This window comes from Gekko japonicus, unplaced genomic scaffold (assembly GCF_001447785.1).
Source record: "Gekko japonicus isolate JY-2015 unplaced genomic scaffold, Gekko_japonicus_V1.1 scaffold223, whole genome shotgun sequence".
Lineage (NCBI taxonomy): Eukaryota > Metazoa > Chordata > Lepidosauria > Squamata > Gekkonidae > Gekko > Gekko japonicus.
The window spans coordinates 1,181,121-1,201,930 of record NW_015175977.1 but is presented as its reverse complement, the minus strand read 5'-3'; the positions used below and the strand labels follow the sequence as shown (position 1 = coordinate 1,201,930).

The 20,810-nt window shown below is 43.1% G+C and overlaps 1 protein-coding gene across 1 annotated transcript in view; it reads left to right on the top strand.

Annotated features, from left to right (window-relative positions):
• The window catches only part of SYNE1 (spectrin repeat containing, nuclear envelope 1), a 436,861-nt gene that overhangs the window by 243,258 nt on the left and 172,793 nt on the right, over positions 1 to 20,810 (top strand). Inside the window, exons 87-89 of the mRNA XM_015426162.1 lie at positions 117 to 260; positions 13,135 to 13,332; positions 15,096 to 15,236. Of these exons, the coding sequence (XP_015281648.1) occupies positions 117 to 260; positions 13,135 to 13,332; positions 15,096 to 15,236 (483 nt within the window). The remainder of the gene's footprint in view (positions 1 to 116; positions 261 to 13,134; positions 13,333 to 15,095; positions 15,237 to 20,810) is intronic.

The window sequence follows — 20,810 nt, the reverse complement described above, 5'->3', positions numbered from 1 at the left end:
CATATTTGCCCCCTTGGGGACCCTGATTTGGGTAGAAAGGAGGAATTAAAACATTTTAAATAAATAAGGTATTTTTCTTGTATGCTTTTATTATAATTACCTCTCTTTCTCTGTAGGAAGCAGTAATACAGTATGAACAATATGAACAGGAGATGAAACATTTACAGCAATTGATAGAGAGAGCTCATAGGGAGATCCAGGACAAGCCCATTGCAACAAGTAACATTGAGGAATTGCAAGCCCAGATTTCACGCCATGAGGTAATTTTGCTGAAATCACTCTATAGTTGCGCAACATATATTCGTACTACACGAAACTTGAAAATCATTTTCCTCTCCCAGTGCCCAGCAAACATGCTGAATATCAGTCAGCCCATTGCCTATTCTGGGCTATGCCCTCCTTGCTTTCCCCACACCTAGTATTTATTTACAGATAGGAAATACAAAATGCAGATGGGAAATACAATAAGGGGCTACTATGCACCATGCACTCTAACCAATTTCTATAGATGTACTGCCACCTCCATCCCATTTGCTGAAAAATGTCCCAGTGATTCCAGTCAGCATTCAGAAGCTTTGGGGAAACTTTAATGATGCCCACTAAATAGCAAATTATGCCATCAAAGTTGCACTGTCTCAGCTTCATTAGGTGACAGGAGGAGCAATCCTGTGCTGTGCCTGCGCTGTGATGGCTGGCCACTACTCTGTTCCCTATGGGCATACATTACGCAGAGGCTAGCAGACAGATCCAGTGGGTTCACAGTGTTTTCGGATTGTCACTGGAGTAGCATCTGTAACAATCACGCTGCTGCAGTCAGTGGAGACATTGTGTGGAGGTGGTGGCACTATGACGGACAGGGCCATCAGAACCAGGCAGGGGCGATGTGGAAAGGGTTTGGAGTCCAGCGCCCATCTCGGGAGATGCAGGCCACAGGAGTTCTGCTTGTTGTCAAGAGCACACACTCTACCCCCTTAAAAGAACCAACTCCTGTCAGCAAATCCTGGCACCTGATAGTGGGGGGGGGTCCCTGAGCTGTCCACCCCACAGGCATTTACAGCTGCCTCAATGCCCACACAAAGCACAGAGTCCCCAAAGGGCAGAAGGAGAAGGGGGGTGTTGTTTCCACCCTATGCATTTGCTTACCACAGGGTGCACTTCCCAGCAGCCCAGCCACGTTGCCGATGGCACTCCCACACCACCCCTGCCAGTGGTGGAGTGGGAGAGGGGGACACTGTGGTGGGCTCAGATGTGGGGGCAAGCACCACCACCCTCAGATCCCACAATTCCCTCCTCAATGGAGCAGAGGTGGACTTGGACTGTAAGGACCATTATTCCATTCTGGACTCTGTAATTCTAATTCCACAGCAATCAGTGCCCAAAGACTGTCATTCCAAATCCATTCTGCATTCATCATTACTTCTATGTGTAGTGATATAGTTGTAATGTATTGCAATGAAAGCCATGCAAGTCATTTGTCATTCCCAGCTGCCAGTATGTCCAATGGGCATACCCTCCCAACCCCCTCCAAAAGCATCGAGTCCTCCCACTGCATTGCCCCCCCCCAGCCATTGACTCCAGGGACTTCTGTGGTCCCCTGCCCCATCAGTGTTACCTTATTTATTTATTGATTGATTGATTTGATTTGATTTTTATCCCGCCCTCCCGCCGAAGCGGCTCAGGGCGGCTTACAACATTAAAACCAATAAAACAATGCCTCTAAAACAATCTATAACAGTACAATAAAATCGCTATTTACACACAGTACAACATACCCATGGCGGCAACGATAAAGTGCAATCATGCTTAGTCTGAGTTGTTAAATGCTTGACGGAATAGCTCCGTCTTCACCGCTCTCCGGAATTGGCAGAGATCCTGGAGAGCGCGGATCTCATGAGGGAGCTGGTTCCATAATGTTGGTGCAGCCAAGGTGCATGCCCTAGTTCTAGTAGTTGTTAGTTTGGCATCCCTAGGGCCAGGGGGGACTAGCCGGTCCTGCGACCCAGATCTCAGTGCTCTCGGGGGAACGTACGGGGAAAGGCGGTCCCGCAGGTAGACAGGCCCCAGACCATAAAGGGCTTTAAAGGTCATAACCAGCACCTTGAAGCGTATCCGGAACGCTATTGGCAGCCAGTGCAGCGCCCTCAGCACCGGTTGGATGTGTTCCCTCATAGGGGCACCCATCAACAACCTAGCTGCGGCATTCTGCACCAGCTGCAGCTTCCGAAGTTGCCCCAAGGGCAGCCCCATGTAGAGAGCATTGCAGTAATCCAACCTCGAGGTAACCATCGCGTGGATCACTGACGCCAGATCACGGATGTCTTCCCCCTGAATGATAGAAGCCTCCCCCCCTTTCTAGAGCAGACACAGAGTCATGAACTTCATTCATTCCCTCTATTTGTTTCCGACCTTTGTCCCCCAAGTAATTTATGTCATTCCCTTCTCCTCCATTTGGTTAGGCTGAGGTTGGTTAGGCTGAGAGTGTGCATCTGGCTCAAAGCACCCACCTAGCTTCCATGGAACAAATGGGGAATTAAATGTGAGTCTCCAAGATCTAGTCTCATGCTCTAACCCCTGCACCAAGCTGGCTCATTCACCCAGACCACCCTCTGACCCCTCCCCTCTTCACAAGGCAGCCTGTGAAGTGATGGAGGAAACCTGTTGTGCAGTCAGCTTTGGAGGTGCCGCCAGGCCCTTGCTATGTTTGCCAGATGACTATGACCAGTGGGACCTGCACAACCATTCACAGCCATCCAAGGCACCTGAGAGCCCCTTCCTTTTAGACATGTCCTCAGGAAGCCCTCAGGGGGAGTCACAGATGGGCTGGGGAGGGAGTGGAGCGGTGTGTGTGTGTGGAGCTCTTGTCATGTAGTCAAAACCAAGCAAAGATAAATACAGCTGTGGCACAACACAGACTTTATTGAACTGCAAACCATGGTGAGGTGTGAATATTCTATCCGCTTCCTCCCTGGGACCATGAGGAAGAGGACTGAGGATCCCTGGCATGGCATGCATCTAAGTGGGATGGCATTGCAGGTAGAATTTGGAAGGGCTGGCCAGGTGCTACACTCCACTATGCTGCTGCTAGAGGCTCTGATTCTGCAAAGAAATGAATTACAGGGTTACATGACAAGCTGGTTCACCATGTACAGTGGATGAGCTGCCCAACCCCCTTCCCCCCAAACCACAGACAAACCCTGTCCTCTGCCAAGGGTAGTAAACAGGCAAATGTCAGAGCATCTCCCCCCCCCCCCGGTACTCCCAGGAAAGTTTCCTTTGGTCTTTTCCCTTGGCATGTCAGGGGCCATGGTGCTGCACAGCTTGTGCTTGAGTGCAGGAGGGGCTGTCATGGCACCTAGCCTCGAACAAGGGAATGGGGGAGCAGGTTTGGGATCCTTGCCCTTGTTTACTTGTCGGTGTGTGGTTGCCTCTTTGGATAGAGCCTCCAAAGGTGGGGTACCTGTTAGGGTTCTGAAATGGGAGAGGTCAGCCACAGAGGCCCCCCCAAACCACTGACAACCACATTGGTGCAGGGGCCCACACCTCAGTTGCGCCAACAGGTGGCCGCTTTAGCCCTCTGCTGGTGCCCAAGAGCGATGGAGTGGTGCTGGGGGCCTACGCCATTATAACTGGCCCTTATGCTGGCATGTCTAGGACACACACTGACACAATGGTCAGTTGGCTCCCTGAGCACTCCCCTCCCCTTACAATTATGCTGTAAGTTCAGCATGTGTGAAAAAATGTTCTAGTAGAGCTTCCTCTGTAGTTTGTGGTTGCAGGATACATTTTTTTCTAAGTCTACAATTGCTAAATATATTTATAGTAGACAGCCACATGAATATTTTCATTAAATTTAATGGAATACATAAAAGTCTTAAGGCAAACATAAATCTCCACACTTTCAGAAATTGCCTCCACTTTTTTGTGTTCCTTTTCTCACATGCTAATAACTTAATTATGGTCCTGGTTTTGTACAGTGTAATGGCTTTTTCAAATATTTGGTGGTTTGGGAATATAATTGAACTAATTACAGGAACATAAATGGAACATTGGTGTAGTCAGTTATATAGAATTCATTTTTGCAAAATATTGTGGTGTGAGCTTGGGACTGATCCTTGTTCATTTTTTTCCTTTGTATTAGTGAAAATGTAAAATTAATACCATCTTTTTTTCCTGAAATAAAGCCACCAATACAACAAACTTGATTGACATTATGTGGTGCCAAACTGTGAAGGCTTGTCCTTATAGGGTAATTTGCAAATAATGCTATGTACATATATGTTTGTTTAAATTATTTTTCTGCTGCCTCACAGTAGAGGGGCTCTTGTGGTAGTTTTTGACACAGTTAAAGCCATTATAATACAACAAAACAAAGCAGTAGAAACATACAAAATATTGTAAATGTAATGTAGCATAATAGGTTGAACATTTTAAAAAAATTAAAAAACAGACACCCAAAAAAACTTAATTGCCAGATGACTGGGAGAATACGATTTTCAAGTAAGCACCTAAAACTCATTCCACAGACAAGGTGCTGTCTCTGGAGTGGTGAAAGCAACTTACTGAATAGAGATAAATAAGCTGGATTTGAGACACTTCCATCTATTTCATGTTCTGGGAGTGCTTTTATGAAATCTGAACTAAGGTAATTCACAAGCAAATGATCCTGTCAATGCTTTGTTTATAACAATTACCACTAGATGGGCAATATTGTTACAAAAAAGTCTAAGGTGATTTTCCCTACTGAATGTAAGGATGCCTTTCATTTATTTATGTATTTATAGTCCACCTTTCTCACTGAGGGCCAAACTAAACGTTATTGTTCCCTACATAGCAGCTGTAGGGAAGAACTTCTTTTAAAAAGGAGAGCCCAAATGGGCTTGGAATGGCACTATGAGGAGAGGAAGGGTTCCTGCCTCCTCACCAGACATTTTCACATGCAAAAACCATGCTGGGGGAGTTATTTCAGGAAACAGAAGTATGAAACAAGGCGTAAACACTAAACATAACATGTTAAATAGTACTGCAAATGGTGTTACAAAAAACAGAAATATAATGCAGTTGACAGGAAGATATATTAACAGATAATACATATTAGTAGTATAGTGCACAATCCTGTTCTCTCTATTGGAGCATCCTCCTGAATGCTTCTAATGTAGCTAGCCCCATTTCCTTTATAAATATGCCTTCCTGAACAATTCTGTTTTACATAGTTTGTGGAAGCCTGAACTTGTGGGAGACGATCTCCTCAGGCAGGGCATTCCTTAGGATGCAGGTCACTACAGGCAGTTGTTGCTCATATTCAGGGTGGCATCTGTAGAAGGCCCTGTTCAGATGAACAAAATTATCATGGCAGGGCATAGGAGGAGAGGAAGTCCTGCAGATATGAGGCTCCAAGGCCATGGAGGGATTTGTACGTGATGGCCAGTACCTTGAGATGAACCCAGTAAGTAATGGGCAGCCAAATGAGTAACTGCAGAATGCATGTAACATGCATGGTCCACCTAGTTCCTATTAATAACCAAACTACAGCCTTCTGCACTAACTGTGGAGTTTCTGAATTGATTTTGAGGGTAGAACTATATAGAGTACATTACAGTAGCCTAGTCTCAATACTACTGTGGCAGGGATCCAGGCAGCCAAATCAGCTGAGTCAATGTAGGGGGCCATCTTCCAGGCTAAACTGAGTTTTGTAGCAAAGACTGTACTTAAGGGATAACAACTACTACCAATGCATACAGTACCTTTTCTTTTATCTTTTCCACATATACTTTTTGATCTTTGTTGTGGTCTATGTGCATCATATCCATTGGGAATAAGGTGCCTGATCGGTGAACTAGCAAGCTCAGCAGAAAGGATTTTTCTGCCCTTTCCCTGTGTCATGCGCAGGAACTCCTACCACACAGCTTACAGGGCGGGCACGAACATCCCGCCAGTTCTCTTCTGACTGCCACACAGATCAGATTATCCTCTTCTCCGGTCGGTGAACTTACCTTCTACATTTCAGGTTTTTGCTCAGCTTCTTCTCCTTTCCACTTTGACATTCTCTTCATTATCCTACCTATAGAACAACAATTAAAAAACCCAACCCTTTATTCTTACTTCGGACTTTACCTCCCCCCCCCAACCTTACTTCGATTTAGTCTATGGAAAAGTTGTGGGGATTTTTTTTAAATGGTGTACCTGGTGTGGGAGGAAACTTGCCCTGTCGGATGGCCACTCCTTATGCCTTCTTTGCCTAGAAGAAGCACACCAGCCGGATTCCTGTACTTACTGCACCAAATTCTTTAAGCCAACCAGGAGAAACCAGTTCGCAAGACTCCAAGCAACACACTTGGAATCCGTCCTGACTCCCACTAAAATGGCCTTGAAATCATCAACCACTGAGGAGATCGCCAAATTGGCAACAAGGTATACCGTGCCTTTGGGCCAAACCTTGCAGGCCTCAGCAAAGGCCATGTCCAGCACTGGACTTTTGATACTGAAAAGGTCCAGCTCGACATCAAAATTGACATCATCGTCCCCTACCAAAAAACGTAGGGAAGACAAGACCAATAAGCTGAGCACACATGATCCCTGAGAAGGGTTCTCAATGGAAGCGCGAGAGCCCTCTGCATGGCTCTGCAACCTGTAAACATGCCACCACCGGCAGACCTTTGCCACTGAACCCGATGCAGATCTCGATGATCCCACTTTTGCAACTCCTTAACTCACCAATCTGTTGGTCAAACTACGCAGTACTAAAATCACCGATATTGGCCATCCTTACCCATCAGCTCCAGTTTTCAGACTCAGATGCTGAGGAAATTGATCCAATCCAGTGAAGATCGCCTCACCCCTTCCATTCCAAGTCACTGAACTGGGATACCTTGCTATCGCGACCGGTAGTCAACATTGAGTGCCACCACCACCTGCCCCAGTTGCAAAAAGGGCACCCACCAGTCCCGATCTCGCCTCCAACATTCGCCTCCTCAACACCATGGCTGTCCACTACATGACAAGATCTCCTCTTTTCACCCACCAAGCATGCCCCCCACGGTCCCCTGGAACCTGCGATAGCTACAACACCTTTACTGGGCCTTCCCACTCCCACCCGCTCTTACCTGTCTTCAAATGAGATAATCAGACTGGGAACAGTGCTCGACATACATAGAGATAACGTTGGTCATCAAATCTCGCACACTGATCCCTTGCCACCCACACAAGTGACTGACAACTTATACATATCTCCATTGGAATGCATCAAATCATATGGGGATCTAATCAAAAGAATGGCCCACACACTCTGCCTCTCCATCATTCAGCCACAACCTGAAGTAACAGATCTGGTCTTTGACATAGTCCAAATGGACACCTCCACAGACATAGTGCTACCCATGACAACAGTGACGCTACAAGTACTATGGGGCAAATCTGCTTCGATCCCTGTCTCCTCCAGGTGACTCAACCACGTGTACAGGGTACAAGAGACTGGAGCTGAATTTCTATTCTGTCACCCCAAACCTAATTCTCTGGTGGTAATTTCATCCTCTAAGAGTAAGTGTGCATACTCTACCCCAGCTGATAAGGAGGGTAAGAAGTTAGACTCCTTTGGGCGGAAATTTTTATTCTTCTGGAGCACTGTGAATCAAAAATGCCAACTACCTGGCTTTTATGGGTCGCTACCAATATTCCCTCTGGGAACAACTTTCCAAAATACTCTCAACTCTCCTAGAAGACAAAAGAACAACTGCCATATGACTGCAAGAGGAAGGTATGCTACTTGCCAAACAACAAATCAATTCTTTGAAACATGCTTTAGAGCCATTTTTCAAAACAGTCACCTCTGCCATTGCCCTAAGGCAACACTCCTGGCTCCAAATGACAGCCTTCCACCCTGATACTTACTCTTATATTTGACCAAGGTGGACTGTTCAGTTCCACAGCAGACACAGTCCTTCAGGAAATGGATAAAAGCATCTAGGTGTCACACAATCTGAGCGTCACGGCTAAACCCAACACTTACAAACGCAGATCCTGACCCTGGCATCAATACAACAAATCTTCGCCTGACCAAATATGGAGGAACCACCAGCCTCAAACCACCTGCAGATCATCCTACGTACCCAAGTTCAAGTTCTCAGTTGCACAACAAACTTCTAGATACAAGACCTCCTGGACTCAGAAACAGAGCCTTTGACTTCTCAACCCTCAGTCCACCAGAACCGCTGATCACTTGCCAACCACCTTGCATCTTGATCACCCGCCTCCACCCTTTCCTCCTGGCCTGGAGATTAATCACCTCAGACAACTGGGTCCTGTGCCTTATCTCACAGGGCTATGCAATAGCATTCAGTCAGCTACCCCCTACTCCAGTGTTTACCACTCCTTCATCCACAGTTCTGGAGTCACGAGGGCATGGATTCTATTCCTGATACTTTACTATTCCCAAGAAAGACAGAGGTATCAGACCTATAATTCATAACCTATTGCAGGTTTTGAATGACTACACTCTGCAACATGTTACCACTCCTCAAGAAGGGGGCGTGGATGGCCACAATAGATTTGCAGGATGCCTACTTTCATCTGAACATCAGGCCGCATCAGAGGCAATACCTGCGATTCATAGTGGAAGGAGTCCATTACTAAGAGTAAGTCCTCCCATTTGTTGCAGCTTACCCTCACTTACAAGGAACCATCATCTTCCCCTACATAGACGATTGGCTGCTGGTGACCAGCTCTGAAGAACACCTCCTAGAGGTTATTGAAAAGACTCTGTCACTGCCAGGAACCTTGGGCCTATGCGTCAACTACAAAAAGTTCAACCTCACTCCATCCAGACAAGTGCTGTTTATTGGGTCCCTAGTTGACTCCGAAGTGTGCAGAGCATTCCTACCTCCTCAGAGGGCATTGGTAATTATCACGCTGTTCCAACAAATGACGACTCAACCAAACATACCTGCAATCTCCATCCAGTGCCTAGTAGGCCTCATGGCAGCAACAACGAAAGTACTGACCTTTGCCAAATTCTATATTAGGCCTACCTTCAGCCCGCATTCTAGAAATGGGGTCAACCCCCCACAGACACCCTCTCCACAAGAGTGAACTAAAGTGTCCAGACTTTTGCTGCAGAGGGGGCATGGATCCATTGTCCCTAAGAGACAGCCTCCTTTATCCATTGACCACTGAGGAAGGCCCTTAGGAGCCGAAACACGTTTGGTCTTCAATTGTAAAGTATTTACCCATCATATGTATGCTTAGAGGATAAGCTTTTATAGTCTGATCTTAGACAAAGTAATTTTTAATCAGGAAAGTTTTAACATGTGTACACCTTAATAAATGTTTATACTTTTATATATATGGTTTAGCTTAGCCCTTTTTGGTTCGTAGTCATATCCTGGGTTGAGTCCCCCCCCTTTTTCCAGTTTTCCCCATAATACTTCACCTATCTCAATGGGATATACACCATTTACCACAGCTGAGGACCTCCTCCTCACAAAAGGGGGTCAAGTCCTGTACCATGATGTCCCACACCTGAAACTGATGGCCCGGTGGATCTCCTTGGATCCTTCCCTGAACAGGTGAGGGAAGTCACAATTAACAGCCGCAAACCTTCCACTAATGCTTGCAGATGCTGGGCTGCAGATGCTTGACTCATTCTGGGCCCATAACCCTGTCGCGCGGTACGTTGAGTTGAGTCAGTCCACTCTAGCTGAAGTCCAGTTATGCCCTGCTAAGAGCTAACTGTAGCAAACCACGCTGACACAGTCTTGTAGTTAACTATGTACAGTTTTATTTTACCATATATACAATTCACCGTCAAAGTGCTTCGCAAGACACGCATACAAGAAGAAGGAGATACATTCACAGACTACATACACATATATACAGTAATCAGCCAATCAGCTTCCTTGAGTCACTTTGACAGAGCTTTGTCCAGCTCCTGTATGAACCGGTTAATTCTGGTTCCTGTAGCTGTCAAACTAAGTGTCAGCTTAGATGAACATGATCACTTGTTCTGAAGCCTTATAAGTCAACAGTCCTATGCCTACAAATGGCAGAAATTCCTAACCTACATCAAGGACACCGCAACACCTCCAAATGAGGCAGACCTCCCTGTGATCTTTAACTATCTACTCTCCCTTGCTGAGGCTGGCATGAGCCATTCCTCATTAAGAGTCTTTGTGGCCATATTGGTTCACCACCAAAGAATCAGTGGTCTAAAAGGGACTATCCCCGTAAACACTGATAGCCAAATCTTGTTTAATACCCCACCTCTTGCTGAGACCCCACCCCCCAAAAAAACTAATGTCAACTATTTCAGCTTTTTAATTCAAAACTGGTAGGGGTAACATTATTAAGCACATTAGATGCTTTTAAAATTTTAATATTACACTAAGTCCTGTCTGTACACATGCAAATATTACTTAGTAGTAAAGGAGTTAAGCAACAGAAAAAGCCTGGGCTGAAATTAAATATGCATTCTGGTCCCTGATTTCGAATACAGTGCCTGAACTGAGCTGTGGTATCTCTTACCGTATCAAATGAGTCACCCACATCCATTCCTGTCAGGATCTTATGTTAATGAACAACCCCCTGACTTAATTAAATTGCTAATTTATTCACATCTCCAGTGTTTCTTTCTGAATCTGACTGAGATCTGAAGAAGTAAGTGTATAATTAGCAAGGCAATCTGGCAAGATTCCAAACATACAGTTTGAAAGGGAAGGTGCTCAGCCCTTAAAGCTATCAGGGTGATTCACTGAATTGACTGCTTGTCTCACAGGTGAAGGATGTTTCCACTGAAATGCTGAGCAACTGGTTTCCTCAGCTTATCAGACTGTGATACTACACTTGCCTTTAGGCTTTCACTCTTGTTCAGGGTTTTAAGCCTTAGTTCTACACGTAGTTCATTTGCATTGCACATGATTGGCACCTAATGTGGCATCACTTTTTACAAAATATCTAAAACGTAACATTCCTCCTGCCTCAATAGGGGGCTAAAATCTAAGCAAACATCAGAAGAAAATGGAAAATGGTTAAGTAATATATCAATAGTAAAATTGTTCATTTGCTTTCAGATCATAAATCCAACATGCTGCTGTGCTGTTCGTGAGTTTCCATGGAGACCGAAACAATAGCTCTGGCAAAAGTGTTCATTTTCACCCATGATCTTTTAAAACATTGAGTCAATGTTTCTGAAAAGCATTGTGGTGGAGCACTAAAATCTTTAATTTTGTTTATAGTTCATGCGAAAATAAAACAAAATGAGATGAAAAGTTATAGGTGTTACCAGAGCACTTTTGTCTTTATCTAAAGCCCTCGTCATAGTTAGTCCATACTTGTATGAACACTCCTGTCTCCATGGTTGCTTCCACAAGAATCCAGGTAAAGGCTTCTGTGTGTTTTTACTGAAGCCTCATTTGCATTCCTTTCAAGGCCTCTCTACCAGGGATTTCTTTCTTGTGTGGGATGGAAAGAGGGCTTTAAAATGAACCCAAAGGACGTAAGTCTTTACATGGTCTTGGATCAGGGAAACACTAGCTGCAGATCCATGCAGGTGAGGCATGTGTTCTGCTCTGATCTGAGGTGTGGACAGGGCTTCTAACTTTGTTTTCATGTGCAGAAGATGGAATATTGACCAGCAATGCTTGTAATGAAGCATCAACCACAATCCCCCTCCCTACCCCTATTAAAATCACAGCCCCCCTTTTTTTTTACTCAGGTCATCTTATATACAGAAGCAGTTCCACCCCTTTTGGGTCCAACAGCCAATAGAAACCATTTGGAGAGGTATTCAGGTCACTGAGAACATATCAATTGGTTTTGTATTGTTTTGTTTTGGAATGCTCCCCTTTTTCATTTTTTTTTTAAGTACAACATTTAACCAGGTTCAAGAAAGAACTGCAGTCTCCTTTAAGCTCAGTGGATCTTATGCAGGGCTCCCGTTGAAATAAATTGGGGTGGGTATGTGTGTGCAATAGTGTTTTTGCCTCTCCATCCTATACCCTGGTAACTGTATATATATATAAATCAATACAAGGTTGCCTACATATCACTGATGCTGACCCTGTATTAAAAAAAAGGATTACTCTAGATGCCAAAATGAGGAAATTCAATGCTTAAATTAAAACTGGTGAGGTTGCAACAGTTTTAAACTGCTTTCACTTTTGTGTAAGTGAATTAGAGGTAAAAGCTAAATTTACCTTTGGTTTCTATACAGCTCTCACAATACAGTAGTCTTCCAACACGGCACAGGTTTATTACATCTCTAACCAAATATTTGTGTTGCCATATCTGTCTGTCATCATGCTCCAGTGCCATTCTTTTGTCATGCTAGGCTAATATGATTTGTGAGGCCAGCTCATGCAGCAGGCAGTGAGGCTAAAATCCTAAACATATACGTGCTGTGGCAGCAAGTCTTTGAACTGGAAGTTTAGTACCAAACTAGTGTGTGTTTATGTTTTACCCAAGTTGTGATTTTAAAGATACTATACAAAAATATAAGGGAAAAACAAATAAATGCCCAGTGAAAGAATGTTAATGTGCCAAATGTGTTGCCATGTCTGATACTAATTTCAGTGTTTTAGAACAAAGCAAGAGGAAAGGGGCAGCACACATCGCAATCTTGTGCATTGCTGTCTGTTCCGTTCATTGTATTCCACTTGTGAGAACTGAACATTGCTTTTTTGTTTTTGTACTTCAGGTCGTCATATGACCTCATTTCCCTGGCATGCACTATCTGGGTACTTTCAGCTTATTTTAGTATTGGGGGGGGGAGAGAAAGAGAGAAATTATTATCCCCTTTGTTTTAAATGATTCCATGCAGAATATGCTTATGATGAAAAATGACAGCCAGATGCTCCTCCTGTCTGTCCCAGGTAGAGAAGCTTTAGTAGCGCTTTTCCAGTTCCACTGCATAGCTCTCTCTATTCAGTGGTTTAGCAGTGTAGTGAGATGCAGCCTGACTTGTTCTTTCCGTCACAGTCAACATCCTGCCGTTCAGCTACTGCTGTTGCTGATGTAGGACTTCTGAAACAGACAGCTGTGATTTTATTGGCTGACCTTAAAAAAGCAAGTCGGCCTCTCTAACGGAAACAGAATTGCTACTAGGACTTATGCTGCATCTAAGTCTCACAGGGAAAAATGTTTCCTCAGGAGCTGGCACAGAAGATTAAAGGCTATCAAGAGCAAATAGCGTCCCTGAATTCGAAGTGCAAGATGTTAACGATGAAAGCGAAGCATGCCACTATGCTTCTGACAGTGACAGAAGTGGAAGGACTTTCAGAAGGAATGGAGGAACTGGATCCAGAAGAACTCCTTCCAACACACTCCGCTCATCCCTCTGTTGTTATGGTAAGCAATTAATGTGTAATGTGATTGAGGTAGATGTCATTTGCAGTCATCTTTCTTACACTATTATGCAGACTGCTGCCTCAGCCCATGTTGCTTTTGTGCTTTAATGAGATGTCTGGGTGTTGTAGATTAGAAAACAGTGAAGCTCATATTTATGCATTTGTCAGCTTTGCAAGCCAGCAATTATTTATGAAGAGAACTGAAGTCAGAAAATGTAAACCTGTTTCTTATCTTTGGAAATACTTGGGCAAGTCTTGTCACTTCAGCTGTTTCACTTGGAATAATAATTTGTCTCATATAAAACCATATAAGCTTGTAGTCCAGGTGGGGGTTTGCGCTTCTTATCTTGGGGGGGGGGGGGGGGGTTGCAGCAACCTTGTGTATATGGGTTGGATGCCTAAGTGCAGAACTGAGAGTGGGGAAAATTAAAAATAAACATTTATTTTAACTCAGTAGAAGTATTACTGGAATAAAGAATGGTTTAAAGAAAAGAAATATGGATTATTTATTGTTATATTTTATTACATTGAATACTTGGGCATATACATTTACAATATTTGTCAAGCATCTATTATACAGAGAAAAGCTAATTTCTTCACTGTTGATATGTCCTAGTCATTCCTGAATGCACATCATTGGTTTTTTCCTGTGTTATTTTCCCTCCTTCGCCTGGCTTGTGTATATTTAGAATTGTGTTGCTTTTTAGCAATACTTTTATTTATTTAAATTCTTCAGTAGTAAGTAGAGTTAGCAAAGTGTCTTCTTATGTCTACATTATTAATACACTTTTAGTGTATAGGCAGCACAGATGCAAAGGAAGACAAAATTCCTTTTACTCATGTAATTTTTCTGATAGAAGAAAAAAAAAAGACAGTTACTCATACTCTGTCCTTTTGCTCTACTGGAGCTAAAAGTAGCCTGGACATTTTTCAATCAGGAAGGAAAAGAGTTTTTTAAAAAAACTGTCCTCCAGTGTCATGACCCTAATCCACACCAGGCCCATCCATTAGAGATGCACATCCTGATATTTCTGATCCAAAACTGTGCCAGAAATCCCCTGTCTTTTTCAAATTGGAAATAACCAAAATGAAGTAAGGTACACCTGAAATGTCAGAATTTTTTAAATTATTATTTTGCCTGTATTCAATGGGTGGGAGACCTGGTGTCCACACTCCAGAGGCCAGGACTACTTCCCCTGTTTTCAGTGGGTGGGAGTCCAGACATCAGACCTACCACCGGTAAACCTGTTGTTTACCAGTACCCAACATTCTTGAACTGGAATAAATTAAATGAAACGGATTTTGGAAATGATGCCCATGCTCCCAACATTTCAGCAAAACTGTAATCACGTCCTTTCAGAAATAACAAAATGAAATTAAAATGAATTTTTTGAAGTATACACCTCTAACAACACACCCACCCTCTGTAGGGTTTTTTAGAGCAAAGACATTTAGAGTTCCAGTCATGGAACTCCAGTAGCACAAGTATCTTGACCCTCAGAAATAACAAAATGAAATTAAAATGAAATTTTTGACGTGTACACCTCTAACAACGCACCCACCCTCTGTAGGTGTTTTTTAGAGCAAAGACATTTAGCGTTCCAGTCATAGAACTCCAGTAGCACAAGTATCTTGACCCAAATATGTTGTAGTTCAGGTTTCCAAGTGAGGAATTGACTCTTTTTTTTAGGATTGCATTAAATAAAATGCCTAATGATATCTGAATTATCTTCCTGTCCTTTGGGGTTGCATTTCCCATGGCAGATGACTGCTGGTCGCTGTCACACACTTCTGTCCCCTGTTACTGAGGAGTCTGGGGAAGAGGGAACCAACAGTGAAATTTCTTCTCCACCTGCCTGTCGCTCTCCTTCACCTGTGGCTAATACAGATGCTTCTGTTAACCAGGTATCTTCTACTTGGCATTCATTCTGCTGTGATGTCTGTAAAGCTGTGTGCTTCTCGGTGCGCAGTCTCTGATTTCGCCCATCTGAAAATTTGAGAGTGTTTTCTCAAGGTCAAAGATATAAGCTTATTCCTTATCGAGCATGCAATAAATATGAAGATAGTAGGTGCTGATATGGGCATGTCTTTTTAATTAAGTGAGGATAATATCACACGCAATTTTACAGTATGTGTAGTGTGTGATATTCATGAGAGAAAGTATGCATGCTCAATAACAATACAGAGGATCCTGAGAAAACATACATTGTGCTAACATGGAACATCTAATTGTTTCTTATCTGTTTGTCTTAGTCATGCCATTAGATTGTTGGAAAGAGAACGTTTAATGTCTTCCATTGTTTTTGTGGTGCCAGTATTGTCACTTTTTTATGTTGTTCAATGTTCTTTTTTTCATTCCATCACTTTACTTTAAACATGAACGTTTGTTTCAGTAGCTTCAATACATTCAGTCCCTAACTCTATGTAGCTGGAGTATCTGTGCATATTTCTATATAATTGATAATAAATGGCACATTTATCCACACCAACATATCTTGGAATTGCTTAATACTTCAGGCAATGCACCAAGAATAGAAATGGGCCAAGTGATATTTTTTTCATTAACTGTTCGTTACAACCCTTACAGTTACATGAATCTGCCAAGGTTAAACAACTAATTCAAGAAGTAATATAAAAAAAAACCCCAAGGAAATTACTAAGGGCAAAACATGTTTAAAAAATGAAATGGAGAAAGGAAGATAACGAGTCAATGAGGTTTTTGAAGCCTATTTACTTTACAGTAAAGCAACAATTCCCAGGAAGATTTACAAAATTCAGTAACGGTACAGTAACATTCTAATTTACAGCAAAATCATTAAGTTGTCAAAATATAAACCAGAACTAAACCAACAGTGTATTTAATATTTTATGCCAATAAAGGTATTGTATTTGTTGTATTTGTTGTTGTAACTAAACCAACATCAACACAATACCATCAAGTGTGATAAGGGTGAAGATATCAGGAGATTTAAAAAAAAAAATTCCAAAAAGGTAAAAAAAAGCCCCTAAACATTACTAGAAAGGATAGGTGCCACACAAGCAGATGCAGGGCGGAAATCCTGTCTCTGGTAAACACTATCTTGTGTCCTCTGTCAAAGATCTTAAAGAACAGGCAGGTTCATATGGATGTAGCCAGTCTTCATGATACCCTGTTATTGAATGGTTAAAGATAAGAAAACAGCCCTTTAAAATGTACCCAGCAATGAATTTGAAGCCAGTGAAATTCTTCAAGTATCGGCAAGATACATTCGCAGTGGCTGCATTCTAAACCAACTGAAATTTTCAGTCTTCCAATGCAGACCCACATAAAGTGAACTGCAATAATCTAAAATGGATGTAACCAGACTACTAGGATCAGTGTAGGTTGTATAGCAGCCATCACAACAAAACAGGGTGACAGTAGCTCTAGATAGACATATGCACATGTGAATACCTCCTTCCTTCTACTTTTCTGGGGAAATTTCAACTCTTCATTTTGTTTCAATACTTGTCCATAGCTAATTAAAAAGAAGTTAACTAAGCTACTAACTCTTCTCACTTGAACATTAACTTTGGTGCAACTCCTACTCAAATAGAAAGAAAAAATTGTGGCCTTCGTCTGCAGGAAGTGGAGGTACAGAGCTTATCTAAGAATTATTGAATACATAAATTTAGCGTTAAATGCTGTATTTATTTATGTATTTTTTTACTAAAAACATTTGTCAGCCACCTTTCTTCCTTATGGAGCTCAAGGCAGCTTGCAATATAAATAAAATATATGAAATAGAAGACATAAAACCAGAATTTAAAATCACAATTTAGGAATGCTTTAATCAAATCCAGCACTAAATAAAACCATCTTCAGCTGCTTCCTAAATATTATAGGAGTGGAGAAAGGAAGTAAGCATTGAGTCAGGCCAAACAACTATTTTGTATAAGCTCTAGTGACATAATTGTAATTTCTAAAAATTTTCTAGTGAGGTCTTCATTTCATGAAAATCTATCATGTATCCTCCCTTTTATTCAGATGAAAGTGTAAATGTTTTCTTTATTGCGATATTGATTAGGAACATATGACACTGAAAACTGTAATGGCAGAAGCAGCTCTTAAATGAAGTCCTTAGACATTTGAAAGAGTGGGGGAAAACTTTTGTCTGTAGTATCCATGGTACTAAGCTAAATGTTGTTGAGAATCAGTTTTGCACCTGGAACATCTCACCAACATTTGTTCCAGGTTAATTGCAAAGGTGTTCCACTGTGGTATAGATATGATGATTAGAGGTGGTTGGGACTGGAGCAGTTAAAAGCATAGGCAGTTCTTTCATGGGTACTGAAATAATGTGTTTCCTAGTAAGTAGTAAAATGCTTTCTATCGAGTTGGAGCTTTTGATTGGTGTGAAGGTTAGTCTAAAAATAATCTTTACACATAATGTTTAGTTTTATTATTTATTTATTATTTCAACTTTCTATCCTGCCCTCACCATGAACGGGCTCAGGGCGGCTCATCCCTCTCCCCTTTCTTACCAATGGGAACACTGTTACTTTTACCTGGGTGCGAAGTAAGCGTAAGAGTTAGTTTTGTTGTATTGCTTTATCTTTGCTGCATGTATTGCCTAGACAATGCATCTGCAATAGTATTTTGGCTACCACGAAGATGCTTCATTCACTTTTGATCTTGCCATAACACCACTCCTAAATTTCCACCTGATGCATCTGTTGCCACATAAAATTATGGTAATTAGGTGTTTTTGGTTTATGTAAGGAAATTAAACCCTTTTTTCCAGCTGTTCAAATGCTACCTGGCATTGCTGTATTTACTTAATTTGCTGTGTTTACTTAATCACCCCCAAACAGAGTAGCATTGTCTGCATTTGTGCACACAATGGACATCCACTGCCCTAACAGCATCCACCCCCCTCATCACATGCACCACCACTTGCATCAGGCGCTGGAGGAGGGGGAGCCACTGCTTGAGTCAGATAAGTGCAGGCAAGCAAGGCACAGGGAGGGCAGGAGCCACCGGCTGCTGTCATTGTTACCCTGAGAGCAATGGAGAAGAGGCCATACTGAGGATGGGGCAGGCTTGAGAAGGGTTGTCACCGTGGGCAGAATGGCAGGGAGAGGAAAGCGAGCAGAGCAATGAGGATTGGGGGAGCAGGTAGAGAACTGCCTTCAGCATCACAACTGTGCACAGTAGCTTCTCCAGGAAGGACACAACCTCCAGCACCTGCACAGGTGCTTCCTCTTCTCCTCTTGCAGCAGCAGCTCCTGCTCCTGTCGCTGCTGACACCAGAGGGAGGGACTGATCAGCCACCCCCTTGTGCACTAGAAATTCTGAGAGGCCACCAGGGATTGGGGCGGTGAGAAGTGGGGGAAGGCAAGGAATGGGGAGATGGTGGGTTGCCAGAGTGCTGAGGATGAGGGGTGTGAGTAGGCAGAGCACCAAGGATGGGGGGTGAGTAAGAACAGTAAGGATGACAGTAGGTGGGTAGAGTGCCAAAGAGAGGGCTCAGCAGGCAGGCAAAGCACCAAGGAGAGGGGTAGGCAGGCAGAGCATGGGGTTTTGTTGGCAGAATGGTGAGGATAGGGGTGGTTGAGCAGATATCAAACTAAGGAAAGGGGGTGCAATGAGAGGGCAAGGGGTGAGGATAGGGGTGGTTGAGCAGATATCAGACTAAGGAAAAAGGGGGGTGCAATGAGAGGGCAAGGAGGAGGTAGGGGCCTGTGTTGGTGGTTAAAGGGAAGGAGTATGGTGGGAACAGAAAGAGATGGGAGAAGGTGGTGATAGCTTTGTAGGTGATAGGCAGTGCCTTGAATTGAACCCTGGAGCGGATTTTTAACTGATGGTGTGACTGCCGAACAGTGCATATTCTACCTAGTTCCCAGTAATAATCAAACTTGCACTATTCTGTTCTCTCAGTAAGACAGCAGGAACTTGTACCTTTCAGATTCAAACAAATCCTTTGCCAGTAGTAATAACCTAAAATGTAAGATATGTGGCATGATTCACTTCGGTCTTCTCATGTTAAGCTTGATTTAGAGGAATCGTCAGTGTATGATCCATAGCTTATCTTTATCTTTCATATTTCAGTTAAAATAAGCAATATTTGTGTATTTGTTTATTGAGAAATAATGTGACATTTTATTATTATCATCATTATTATCCAGTGTATTATCATAAACAAAGTTCCAAATTTAGATCAGGAAGACCTGGGTTCAAATTCCTTCTCAGCCAAGAAAGCTAGAAAACCTTAAGCCATACACTTTCTCTTTAGACAGTTTACCATACATGGGTATTAAAGGCATAAATGTTTTTTTACCCATGTATGCCTCTCTAAGCAACTTGGGGCAGGTATGCAGATTTCTATACTTCTCATCTAGTGTATAATCCTGTCCATTACAGGCTCTCTGTGAGGAAAGTTGATGTTATTTCCATTTTAATGGTGAATGTGGCTAAGAGTGAATAGCTTGGCCAAGGTTTATTCATGACTTCAGGTTCCAGTGCAGATTTGTCTCCAATCCCAAATCTGATCCAAACTATGGAACATAGTACTGGAGATACCAAGTGATGAGGGTACCTGCTCATTTGTGGGGAGGAGAGCAAATTTTCCCTCTTCTTTTCTCCCTCCCCAATTCCCTTTGTGCATCTCACAATTTTCTTTGTCTCTCTCACACATATGCATGTATGGGATTCACATACACTTGGACTCTCAGACATTCATAGACACAAGGGACACAAAATCACAGTGTCTCTCACTCATAACGATAGGAAACTCTCTCACACACACATACACACAGAGTTCCACTTTCATGGAATTCACAGACTTTCCTCCTCCTGAGGCATGCATTTTTATCCTCCTTCCACTTAACATTTCCAGCAGCAGCAAAGTGGGAGGGGAGTTGGACAGTCAGGTGACCATGGCTCACTGCATTCCTTACCATTCACCCCCATCTTACAGAACTGGGTGAACGGGATAGTTGCCGGATGGCTGGGCAAGAAGTACAAGTTTTCTCAGGCTGGGCCATATCAGTCCAAGAGAAACAAGAACCCCTTTCAGAGCCAGAAGACAAACCTGAATACAGAGCACTACGCAATACATTGGTCTTCATCCACAGGCCCCTCCCCCGTCATTCCTTCTCCCTGGGAGGTGTTTCAGTTTAATGTTGCCCTCTCTCTCTCACAGGGAGATTTTTCCCCCAGGTTAAGAATGCCCTCCTGCCATATTGTTCAAGGAATATTATTGTTGTATTGGAATAAAGACTGTGGAACAGAAGCATAATTGCTCAGTTCTATATTTTTGTTGACTCAGACATTCCTATCTGGTAAAGGGTCTGAATTAGGGCTGCCAAATGCCCCCGGGGGTGGATTTCCCCCCACTTTTGAGCCCCGATTTCTGCCCTCGCGGAATCGGGGCCCGGGGGAAACCCCACCCCCGCATGCACGTCACCCGGATGTGACATCACACGCTGGGGCGGGGCCACAGCCATTTGAGGGGAAAA